Genomic DNA, 13,109 nt, shown 5'->3' on the forward strand with positions numbered 1-13,109 from the left:
AAGGTTAAGCCAAATCGCTCCTGGAAAAAGCTGTTTTCTATACTATTCAACTTTTCTAACTAAATGACTGAAACAGGAAAAAATTAATTTGGTGAACTTGCATCTAAGTTAAAAAATAAAAGTACCATTTATGTATTGTTTTACATTACAGAACATTTTAATAGTCTCCTTGGATTTTAAACATAAATACATATTTAAGTAGTTTTTTAAACTAGCATTTTGAAATGACAAGAAAACTAAACCTTTTCTCTTTCCTTGCAAAACAACCAAATTAAGTTTTAAAATATTAATGTATGAACAAATCCTACAGTTTGACAACAAGTGTTTACACCTGTCATGCTTAGGTTTGGTAAAACAGGGGTGAAAAATGAGTCTTGTAAATTTTACTTATGAGAACTTGCAGAATGCCACATTTATGGTGAATTGGATCATATAGAAACCCAATTTGTACAGACTGAATATTGACAACTTTGGGGAATTAAAATAAGTGTGTTGAGGTTATAAAAATTATTAGTCATTAAATCATAGCATTGTATTATTTAGTAAATAAATTTAGAAATCAGGAAATTATTTCCTCCTTAACTTATAGAACTAAACTATTTAATAAAGATTAGGTTTAGTAGAGCTTCTTTTATACAGTTGGTATTTGGGACAGTGCTGTTCTCTGTGCCTTAGGCTTACCTTACTATAGTGATTATCTTATATAAAATATTAATTTATTTTTAGAAGGCATAATTTAATTAACTAAATCTGAATAAGATGCCATACCATATCCAAGATTTTCATAAAGGCAGAATTAATCAAAATTCCTGTTACATTTATGATAACTTGTAAACAATATTTTCTCTTAAGATTTTTAATTGTGACAGAATCTTAGATTTAAAAGGAATTTTAGAAATCATCTAGCATAGCATTTTCTAAAACACATTTTGTAGAAAACTTGTCCTATAGGCAGTTAATGAGTACCTTGTTGGGGATGAAACAAAAACTTCTCAAGGTCAAATAGTGTAGAAAATAGAAATAGAAAAAGGATTTCCTTCCTGTAGGGCATTTCAATATCTAAATATGTCGATACACTCGTCAGTCTCCCAGGGAGAGGGAGGAAGGCTAGAGTAGATAGCACTTCCCAAAGTCATTTTATCACAGAGTCCTTGTTTTGTGAAACATCTTGTAGGACTAATGTCTATGGAACCTGCTTTGGGATACATTTATCTAGCTGTCTGTTATTCAATACCACAGATTCTTAAAGGCTTTCTCTAGTGTACTTTCCACTGGTCCTCCAAAACCATATGCAAACTTCTGCTTTTGAGCATCCTGGACAAAAAGCTCATTGCCTCCAAAATCTGTTACTTGATGGGCTGTTCATTAGGCTCTTTCTTTAAATATTGAATTGAAACCTCTTCTTTTGTAATTTCCACCCTTGGTTTTTATAGGATCTTATTGGTCAGTGCAAAATAGGGCTCTCTTCAGTTCTATGTGGCAAACTTCCAACTATTTGAACAATAAAGCAGTGGTTAGGAATACAGTAGACACTCCCTTATCCATGGGGGATAAGTTTCAAGACCCCCAATGGATGCGTGAAACCTCAGATAGTTCCAAACATTATATACACTATGATTTTTCATCTGATAACTAAATTGGCTACTAAGTGACTAACAGATGGGCAGGTAGCATCTACAGGGTGGATATTATGGACAGGGGGATGATTTACGTTCTGAGCAAGACAGAATGAAACAGTGTGAGACTTCATCACAGTACTCAAAATGGAGCACAATTTAAAACTTATGAATTATTTATTTCTGGAAATTTCCATGTAATATTTTCAGACTGTGGGTAACAAACTATGGAAAATAAACCCGAGGAGAAGGGGAGCTACTGTACTGGCTTTGAAGTCAGATGGGCAAATTGTTTCACCTGTGTTTGTCTCAGTTTCCTCATTTGTGAAATGAAAATAATGGAACTTGCAGTGGGCCAGGGGTGGTGGCTCACTCTTGTAATCCCAGCACTGTGGGAGGCAGAGGCGGATGGATCACCTGAGGTCAGGAGTTCGAGACCAGCCTGGCCAACATGGTGAAACCGTGTCTCTACTAAAAATACAAAAATTAGCCAGGCGTGGTAGTGGGCACCTGTAATCCCAGCTACTTGGGAGGCAGAGGTTGCAGTGAGGTGAGATTGCACCATTGCACTCCAACCTGGGTGCAAGAGTGAAAATTTGTTGGGAAGTTTTAATGTATTATATGTGAAAATCTTTAGAATGGTGCCTGGCATATACATATTAAGAATTTAGGAAATGTTAGATTTTATTTACTGCTTTTTCCTCTTTATTCCTTGTTGGTCTTAGATATTAATTCAATTTCTCAAGATAAAAGTCCTATATCTAGGGATTATTAAAATATTGAGTCATATAATATTTTCAAAGGTGGTATGTATTGCTGTTAATCAAGAATGATTCATAAAACTTATCTGCCTTCATTATTGGTTTTCAGCTATTTCTGCCATAAGCTTTTGATACAACTGTTTATAATACTTGATTTTTCCTTGCCCAAACCAATGTCATGGGGATGCTATCCAGACTGGTCTAGGCTGCTTAGGCACCTCACTTTAATCTTTGCATACAACTCAAGCCATGTGGATGTGTCCTCCTGGTTGTGGCCCGGCTTTGTCCTCTGCTTTGGATAACATCTTTCTAACTCCATCTTCTCTTTCCAATCCAGATTCCTAACATGGTTGCATGGGGTCTTCACTGTCCTGGTATCCTGATTTCTTGAAATCTTCTACCTGAGGGGCTGCTCCTGCCTCTCAGATTTCTGCTGATATTTCAGACCTTCTGTGGTCTGGCCTATGCCTGAGCCATGAATTGTCCCTTTGAAGGCTGGAAGTACCAGCATGTATTGGTCCTTTGATGAAAAGACATTTACTGAACACCTATTATGCACTAGCTGTAGGGATTGCCAGATAAGTACTCTCATTTCCTGTAGTATCTCTTTATCTAAGTTAATCAACTAAAGACCAGAAATGTACCCTTTTCCATTCTCTCTCTTCACTCCTGTTGTTTTAGGAAAAAAATACTCATGTACACACAACTTGAACAAAGACAGCCTTCATATTCTCTTCAGTTTGACTCAACTTTAGACAGGCTGCTTCCTGACTCTAGGCCCCACCTCCCTTTTGTTAGAGCATTTGCTTTAAGAAAACTTGACATTGTAAATCCTTTCACTGTTCCTTTGAGATGTAAATCTTTTCAAAAGCCTCCTACCATTTGTACAACCCAGAAAAGAATGTCTTTCTCAAGGACCTAAAAACCATCTCTTTGTAATGTAATTAATCATCAAGGAATACAGTGCCTCTGTCTCCCAGTTCCTGTGTGAGAGTAGGAGCCTAACTTCACTAGGTGCATTGCTTCAAGTCCTAAAACTACCTCCTGTGATGAAGATTGTAGAAAGTTGACTTTTCCTTCTGATAACATCAATTGGCAAACACAGTTGGCCTATGACCCATACCTTCTAACCTACTCCGGCTCTTAAAAACTCTCTAGCCCTTTGTCTTGGCAGAGTTGGGTTTGTGCTTTCTCCCCTATTTCTGGCAATGGTGTCAGAATAAAATCAGCACCTGTCTTCTAATCTTGTCCTGTGCAACTTTTTTTTAACTTAATAGGCTGCAAATATAAGTTAATCAGGTTGCATTGATTATGGTCTGTTTTTCTAGTCCAGCATTGGAAAACTTTTTATTTTCAGGAATCAAATGTCTGCTTGGCCTGATCTTGCCTATGTTTGTTGTGGTCAGGCTGCTTTCCTGGGCTTTCTTTGTTCACTTACGGGGTCTGCTTTGAGAGTCTGGTGAGGTAACTCAGTTGTAGACACTATTTCTACTGTGGCTTTCTACATATCTAGGCCACCTGGAGCAAAGCTGGTGGGTAGTTGCTTGGGATGCTTCCAATTTGGGTGCATATTGGGCTGGACCAAAATGTATTATTTCAGCTAGCTTTCTTGGTGAGTTGGAGCTCATACCAGGCATAGTGCTATACCAAAATGAGCCCTGAACAGACCTCTCATATTCCCAAGAAAGTGTCATATGAGGGACTGAGGGATGAGGCTGTGAAGGGAAGTGCCTGGGTCATTGTGACCACTGCTCTTACCTGCATTAGGGAAAAGAAATGGTTCATTGTCATTCCAAGAGAGTCCTGTAACCAGCTCTCATTAATGATGTCAAGCCGCTCCTGCTCTGCCTCTTCCTTCCGGGCATCACAAATGTCCCACAGGCGGTCTCGCAGATCCTAGACAGAAAACAAGCATCGGCATCGTCACTATGCTTTAGACCGCTGCTCAAACCACCTAGGTGCAATAAAACTAAAATCCTTTGCCTCTCTTAAAAATGTCTCTAAAGAAATTTTACACCAATTGAACTCCTGTATTGTATGTGCTCATTCAACCAATATTCATTTTGAGTCTATTCGGTCAGTCCCTCATGTCTGAAGAGGACCTCACCACATCATATGTCTATGCCTACCACAAACCCACTATGTTTTACTTTATTCATGAATGGCTATGTTTTATGTGCTTTAATCCTTCCTAAAAAAAATGTGTTTGATTGAAAAAGTCATTTCAGTGAATTTTTTTGGGGGAAATGGCAATTGTTGGTGGAAAAAATATGCAGCTGTATTAAATCAAGGGCATAAATTTGTTAATTAATACCACAGGTGTAACATATTGTTCACCAAAAAAATATATATCACAGTGTTTCTTTATCCACTCATTGATTGACAGGTATTTGGGTTGGTTCCACGATTTTGCAATTGTGAATTGTGCTGCTATAAACAGCGTGGGCAAGTATCTTTTTCAAATAATGACTTCTTTTCCTCTGGGTAGATACCCAATAATAGGATTGCTGGATCAAATGGCAGTTCTACTTTTAGTTCTTAAAGGAATCTCCACACTATTTTCCATAGTGTCTGTACTAGTTTACATTACCACCAGCAGCGTAGAAGTGTTCCCTGATCACCGCATCCTCGCCAACATCTACTGGTTTTTGTTTTTTTCATTATGGCCATTCTTGCAGGAGTAAGGTGGTATCACATTGTGGTTTTGATTTGCATTTCCCTGATCATTAGTGATGCTGAGCATCTTTTCATATGTTTGTTGCCTATTTGTATATCTTCCTTTGAGAATTGTCTATTTATATCCGTAGCCCACTTCTTGATGGGATTATTTTTTTTCTTACTGATTTGAATTCATTGTAGATTCTGGACATTAGTCTTTTGTCAGATGTATAGATTGTGAAAATTTTCTCCCATTCTGTGGGTTGTCTGTTTACTCTGCTGACTGTCCATTTACTGTGCAAAAGCTGTTTTGCTTAATTAGGTCCCAGCAATTTATCTTTGCTTTTATTGCATTTGCTTTTGGGTTTTTGGTCATGAAATCCTTGCCTAAGCCTATGTCTAGAAGGGTTCTTCCAATATTATCTTGTAGAATATTTAGTTTCAGGTCTTAGGTTTAAGACCTTATTTCATCTTGAGTTGATTTTCGTATAAGGTGAAAGATGAGGATCCAGTTTCATTCCCCTACGTGTGGCTAGCCAATTATCCCAGCGCCATTTGTTGAATAGGGTGTCCTTTCCCCAATTTATGTTATTGTTTGCTTTGTCAAAGATCAGTTGGCTGTAGGTATTTGGGTTTATTTCTGGGTTTTCTATTCTGTTCCATTGGTCTATGTGCCTATTTTCATACCAGTATCATGCTGTTTTGGTTACTATGGTCTTATGGTATAGTTTGAAATCAGGTAGTGTGATGCTTCTAGATTTGTTCTTTTTGCTTAGTCTTGCTTTGGCAATGTAGGCTCTTTGTGGTTCCATATGAATTTTAGAATTGTTTTTTCTAATGCTCTGAAGAATGTTGGTGGTATTTTGATGGGGATTGCATTTAATTTGTAGATTGCTTTGGGCAGTATGATCATTTTCACAATATTGATTCTACCCATCCATGAGCATGGTATGTGTTTCCATTTGCTTGCTGTCTTAATTTAATTTAATGTAACTTAATTTAGGAGAGCTAAGTAATTAAACATGAGGCCAAAGTACATAAGAAAGTGGCAGCCCTTTATTGCAAATATGCACACTCTTGGGTGAGGTTCTTTGGTCCTCAGGTGTAGGGGGGCCAGGGAAGTCGTGCAGGCGCTCTCGGGTGAGGTTCCCCGGTCCACGAATGCAGGGGCCGAAGAAGTCACGCCAGCTCCTGCCGGCAGCGGACTTTTATGCATTGGTACTGGAAGGGGGAGGGCAGTGGGCGGGATAAGGGCGTGATAGGGGCGTCTCCATAGGCATGGCCAGGTAAGTTTCCATCTCTTCAGATTGACATCACCTGGCGCATGCTCGGTTGATCTACATCTTCCCGGGCGCAGGCTGCATTTTCCCACGCGCGGGTAAGTTGGTGATGAAGAACCCGGAAACAACAGGTACTGCTCCATCTTGTTCACCTTCCTCCATCTTGTCCCTTCTCCCTCACCCAAACATTTGCGTCATTGTGTCATTTATGATTTTTTTCATCAGTGTTTTGTAGTTTTCCTTGTAGAGGTCTTTTGACTCTTTGGTTAGGCATATTCCTAAGTATTTCATTTTTTTTGTGTGCAGCTATTGTAAAAGGGGTTGAGTTCTTGATTTGATCCTCTGCTTGGCTGCTGTTGATGTATAGAAGAACTACTGATTTGTGTACATTAATCTTGTATCCAGAAACTTTGCTGAATTGTTTTATTAGTTCTAGGAGCTTTCTGGAGGAGTCTTTAGGGTTTTCAAGGTAAACGATCATATCATCGGCAAACGAACAGTTTGACTTCCTCTTTACTGACTTCAATGCGTTTTATTTTTTTCTCTAGTCTGACTGCTCTGGCTAGGACCTCCAGTATTATGTTGAAGAGGAGAGGTGAGAGTGGGCATACTTGTCTTGTTTCAGTTTTCAGAGGAAATGCTTTCAACTTTTCCCCATTCAGTATTATGTTGGCTGTGGGTTTGTCATAGATGGCTTTTATTACATTGAGGTATGTCCCTTGTATGCCAATTTTTGCTGAGAGTTTTAATCATAAAGGCATCCTGGATTTTGTCAAATGCTTTTTCTGCATCTGTTGAGATGATCACATGATTTTTGTTTTTAATTCTGTTTATGTGGTGTATCACATTTATTGACTTGTGTATGTTAAACCATCCCTGCATCTCTGGTATAAAAGCCACTTGATCATGGTGGATTATCTTTTTGACATGTTGTTGGATTTGGTTGGCTAGTATTTTGTTAAGGATTTTTAGCATCTATGTTTATCAAGGATATCGGTCTATAATTTCCTTTTTTGGTCGTCCTTTGCTAGTTTTGGTATTAGGGTAATGCTGGCTTCATAGAATGAATTAGAGAGGGTTCCTTCTTTCTCTATATTGTGAAGTAGTATCAAAAGGATTGGTATCAATTCTTCTTTGAATGTCTAGTAGAATTTTACTGTGAATCCATCTGGTCCTGGACTTTTATATGTTGGTAATTTTTAAATTACCATTTCAATCTTGCTGCTTGTTATTGGTCAGTTCAGGGTATCTAATTCTTCTTGATTTAAGCTAGGAAGGTTGTATTCTTCCAGGAATATATCCATCTCTTCTAGGTTTTCAGGTTTGTGTGTGTAAAAGTGTTCACAGTAGCCTTGAATGATCTTTTGTATTTCACTGAGGTCAGTTGTAGTATCTCCTGTTTTGTTTCTTAGTGAGGTTATTTGGATTTTCTCTCTTCTTGGTTGATCTTGAGAATGGCTATCAATTTTATTTTCAAAGAACCAGCTTTTTGATTCATTTGTCTTTTGTATTGTTGTTGTTGTTGTTCCAATTTTATTTAGCTCTGCTCTGATGTTGTTTTTTTTCCTTTCTTCTGCTGGGTTTGAGTTTGGTTTGTTCTTGTTTTTCTAGTTCCTTGAGGTGTGACCTTAGAATGTCAGTTTGTGCTCTTTCGATCTTTTTGATGTAGGCATTTAGGGCTATGAACTTTCCTTTTAGCACCACCTTTGTTGTATCCGAGGTTTTGGTAGGTTGTGTCATTGTCATTCAGTTTGAAGAATTTTTTAATTTCCATCTTGATTTTGTTTTTGATCCAATGCTCATTCAGGAGCAGGTTATTTAATTTCCATGTATTTGCATAGTTTTGAAGATTTCTTTTGGAGTTGATTTCCAGTTTTATTTCACTGTAGTCTAAGAGAGTGCTTGACATAATTTCAATTTTCTTAAATTTATTGAGGCTCATTTCATGGCCTATCATATGGTCTATCTTGGAGAAAGTTCTATGCTCTGTTGAACAGAATGTGTATTTTGCGGTTGCTGGGTGAAATGTTCATATATATCTGTTAAGTCAATTTGTTCCAAGGAATAGTTTAAATCCATTGTTTCTTTGTTGATTTTCTATCTTGATTACCTGTCTAGTGCTGTCAGTGGAATATTATTGTCCCCCACTATTATTGCGTTGCTGTGTGTCTCATTTCTTAGGTCTATTAGTGATTGTTTTATAAATTTGGGAGCTCCAGTGTTAGGTGCATATATGTTTAGGATTGTGATATTTTCCTGTTGCACAAGGTCTTTTACCATTATATAATGTCCCTCTTTGTCTCTTTTAACTGCTGTTGCTTTACAGTTTGTTTTGTCTGATATAAGAATAGCTATCCCTGCTCACTTTTTGTGTCCATTTGCATGAAATGCCTTTTTCCACTCCTCTACTTTAAGTTTATGTGAGTCCTTATGTGTTAGTGAGTCTACTGATGGCAGCAGATAGTTGGTTGGTGAGCTCTTACCTATTCTGCAGTTCTGTATCTTTTAAGTGGAGCCTTTAGGCCATTTACATTCAATGTTAGTATTGAAATGTGAGGTACCATTGCATTCATCATGCTCTTTGTTGCCTGTGTACTTTTGGTTTTTTTGTTTGTTTGTTTTGACTTTTTAACTCGTATTTTTGTTTTATAGGTCCTGTGTGATTTATGCATTAAAGAGGTTCTGTTTTGATGTGTTTCCAGGATTTGTTTCAAGATTTAGAGCTCCTTTTAGCAGTTCTTGTAGTGGTGACTTGGTAATGGCAAATTCTCTGAGCATTTGTTTGTTTGAGAAAGACTATGCCTTTCCTTCATATACGATGCTTAGTTTCGCTTGATACAAAATTATTGGCTGATAATTATTTTGTTTGAGGAGGCTGAAGATAGGGCCCCAATGCCTTCTAGCTTGTAGGGTTTCTGCTGAGAAATCTGCTGTTAATTCGATAGGTTTTCCTTTATAAGTTACCTGGTGCTTCTGTCTTACAGCTCTGAAGATTCCTTCCTTTGTCTTAACTTTGGATAACCTGATGACAGTGTGCCTAGGCGATGATTCTTTTATGATAAATTTCCCAGGTGTTCTTTGTACTTCTTGTGTTTGAATGTCTAGGTCTCTAGCAAGGCTGGGGAAGTTTTCCTCAATTATTCCTCTAAATATGTTTTCCAAGCTTTTATGATTCTCTTCTTCCTCAGGAACACCAATTATTGTTAGGTTTGGTCATTTAGCATAATCCCAGACTTCTTGGAGGCTTTACTCACATTTTCTTTTTCTTTTTTCATTGTCCTTGTTGGACTGGGTTAATCTGAGGACCTTGTCTTTGAGCTCTGAATTTCTTTCTTCTACCTGTTCAATTCTATTGCTGAGACTTTCCAGAGCATTTCAGGTTTCTAAAAGTGTGTACAAAGTTTCCTGAATTTTTGTTTGTTTTTTCTTTCAGCTACCTATTTCCTTGAATATTTCTCCCTTCACTCTTTGTATTGTTTTTTGGATTTCCTTGCATGTGGCTTTGCCTTTCTCTGGTGCCTCCCTGATTAACTTAATAACTAACCTCCTTTCATTTTTTTTCAGATAAATCAGGGATTTCTTGGTTTGGATCCATTGCTGGTGAACTAGTGTGATTTTTTTCGGGGTGTTAAAGAGCCTTGTTTTGTCACATTACCAAGGCTGATTTTTTGGTTCCTTCTCATTTGGGTAGGCTCTGCAGAGGAAAGGTCTAGGACTGAAGGCTCTTGTTCAGATTCTTTTGTCCCTCAGGATGTTCCCTTGATGTAATACTCTCCTGCTTTTCCTATGGATGTGGTTTTCCTTGAGCCAAACTGCAGTGACTGTTGTCTCTCTTGTGGGTGTAGCCACCCAGTAAGTCTACCCTGCTCCGGGTTGGCACTGGGGGTTGTCTGCACAGAGTCCTATGATGTGAATTGTCTGTGGGTCTCCCAGCCATGGATACCAGTGCCTGTTCTGGTGGAGGTGGTAGGGGAGTGCAATGGACTCCATGAGGGTTCTTAACCTTGGTGGTTTAATGATCTATTTTTGTGCTGGTTGGCGTCCTGCCAGGAGGTGGTGCTTTCCAGAGAACATCAGCTATAGTAGTGTGGAGAGGGACCAGCAGTGGGCGGGGCCCTAGAACTCCCAAGATTATATGCCCTTTGTCTTCCGCTACCAGGGTGGCTAGGGAAGGACCATCAGGTGGGGGCAGGGTTAAGCATGTCTGAGCTCAGACTCTCCTTGGGTGGGTTTTGCTGCAGCTACTGTTGGGGATGGGGGTGAGATTCCCAGGTCACTGGACTTATATGTACCTAGGAGGATTATGGCTGCCTCTGCTGAGTCATGTAGGTCGTCAGGGAAGTGGGGGAAAGCCAGCAGTCTCAGCCTCATGCAGCTTCCATGCAAACCGAAGGGCCGGTCTCACTCCCACCGGGCCTCTGCCAACAGCCCCGAGTCTGTTTCCAGGCAGTGGGTGAGATGGGCTTGAGAACTTGTTCAAGGATACCCACCTCCCAGCTGTGAAACAAAAGGGCTTGGGTCATCCCCCACCTGTGGAGTCTGCACACTGGATGTGCACCCCGCCCCCCCGAGCTCTGGCCAGGAGGCTTCTTGCCCAGTTCAAATTGTTACAAGGTTCAGCTACACGTCCTTCTCCCTGTGGAGTTTTACCCCCTGCTCCTTTGGCCACCCTCCCGATGGAACCCTGTGGTGCCTGGCGGGAATGGGCTGCTTGGGCACGCAGCGAGCTCCCAGTGCCTTTCTGCTACTTCCTCTACCCCTGTATTTCACTCAGCTCTCGAAATTGACTCAGCTCCAGGTAAGGTTAGAAACTTCTTCTGCAAACAGACTTTCAGTTTCTCCAGTGAGGGTGTGTTCAGGAGAGGAGGGTCTCCCTTCCCACTTATGCAGCTGGGGCACTCATAGTATTTGGCATGTCTCCCAGGTCCCGCAGGAGCAGTCTGCCTCCTTCAGAGGGTCTGTGGGTCCTCTCGGGATTGCTGGTTTGTTCTTGCAGTTGATCTGGAGCTAAAATTCACAGTGCAAGCCTCCACACACTGCTCTGTCCAGAGTTGTAATCTAGTCCTGCCTCGTATCTGCCATGATGATCCAGTTTTTTTTGTTTGTTTGTTTTTGTTCTTTTTAGGCAGAGTCTCATTCTGTCGCCCAGGCTGGAATGTGCCGTGAGCGTGATCTTGGCTCACTGAAGCCTCCACCTCCCAGGTTCATGCAATTCTCCTCTTTACATATTTTTTAAAGAAAAGAGAGGACACAGCAGAGGAAAAAGTACAAAAGCAGGACAACCTTGATTCTGGTTCTTTTTCTCCTACGGACTCAGTGTGAAACCTTTGCAAGTAACATCATGTCTGTGGCTCAATTTTGTAATGGACAAAATGAGAACAATGCAACAGCAGAACCTCTCTATTAATTTAATACGATTGGAATGAAATAATTGAAGAACAAGGAATATTACCAGGGATAAAAAGGGATTAAAGCAATGAGTTTTTGTTATGAACTTGCCCAGAGGCATTGCTGGTTTTCACATTTTATTTAGCAAGAATTAGGGAATTACTAAATCTATAAATCAGAGATGTATTTAAGAGAGATTCATAACTATTAATTGAGAAGATCATGCAGACTAAATCATTAAAAACTTCTATTCTTACAAAAGTTGTAAAGACTTTCCACTGGGTAAAAACCCACATTCAACTTATGTGGTGCTTACTAGAGATACATAAAACAAAATGACACAAAAAGGTCAGTGTGGAAACTTATATGACCACATGCAAATTAAAAATAAAGGAAGGTTTATGGTATTTATATAAGATAGCAGTCAAATTTAAGACAAAAACACTTTGGACACAAAGATTTTATACCATAATGAGGAACAGGGCAACTTGGGCACAGAATCCCAACACTACTGCTTACTATGTTGGCTTCTTTACCATATTTGTTAATCTATAAAATGGGAGTATTACTAGTACCTGTCTCAGAGGGTGGTTGTGGGGATGAAAAAGACAGTGCCAGAACATAGTGCATGCTCAGCATTTAGTTATTACTGTTGCTGCCTTAAAATTGATGAAAATAAAAAACCGTAGCAAGGAAAATGGACAGAAATGTAATAGTCACAGAAGTTTTTCCACTTACTTTCACCAGTTTTTACAAGATCATGTAGCTATAAAATGTCAAAAAAAAAAAAAAAAAGGAATAGAGTGCTTATTTCAATCAGAATTACCTGTACCCTTTTAAAAATAAATGTGATACAAGGATTTATACTAAATCTAATTAGTTTGGTCATAAGGAATGAAACAAAGGCAGGTTTATTTATTTTTTTTAACTTGACGTCAGAAGTTTCTCTATTGTATACTGTTGCTGAAGATCCACTGCTAAAAATGTTATAATGTCTTTGATAAGGTTGATTTGGCCAAAATTTACTGAACCTTCCAAGTAGAAATTATGTATGTTGCTCTCTAGTATCCATGGATAATTTCTAATATTCAAATTTCTACTCAAAGTTTATTTTTCTTCCCTTGACCATTCTTTCTAGAGGTTTCTCTGCCTTTATTGCCTGGATTGAATTTTAAGTTTAATATGTTTTATTTGCCAAATTTTAAATTTAAATTTAATTCCAAGTTTTTAAGAATTATCCTCATGAATTCCTTTCTCCTTTCCTCAGCTTTATTTTCTAGCTTCTTTTGAAGTTATATTTATTTCTATTCTTCCATACCTAATAATAAGTGAAGAAAATAAAAGTGACTGTGTCCACCATATCTAACCATGTAGCTAAATATCCACATATAATATATATATATATA

At 38.7% G+C, this 13,109-nt stretch overlaps 1 protein-coding gene across 1 annotated transcript in view; it reads right to left on the bottom strand.

The window, feature by feature from the left end:
- The window catches only part of SPEF2 (sperm flagellar and cilia associated 2), a 198,216-nt gene that overhangs the window by 55,974 nt on the left and 129,133 nt on the right, over positions 1–13,109 (bottom strand). The window contains exon 23 of the mRNA XM_017878302.1: positions 4,136–4,273. Coding sequence (XP_017733791.1) covers positions 4,136–4,273 — 138 coding nt within the window. The remainder of the gene's footprint in view (positions 1–4,135; positions 4,274–13,109) is intronic.

The sequence above is a fragment of the Rhinopithecus bieti genome, unplaced genomic scaffold, assembly GCF_001698545.2.
Source record: "Rhinopithecus bieti isolate Rb0 unplaced genomic scaffold, ASM169854v2 scaffold_11655, whole genome shotgun sequence".
NCBI lineage: Eukaryota > Metazoa > Chordata > Mammalia > Primates > Cercopithecidae > Rhinopithecus > Rhinopithecus bieti.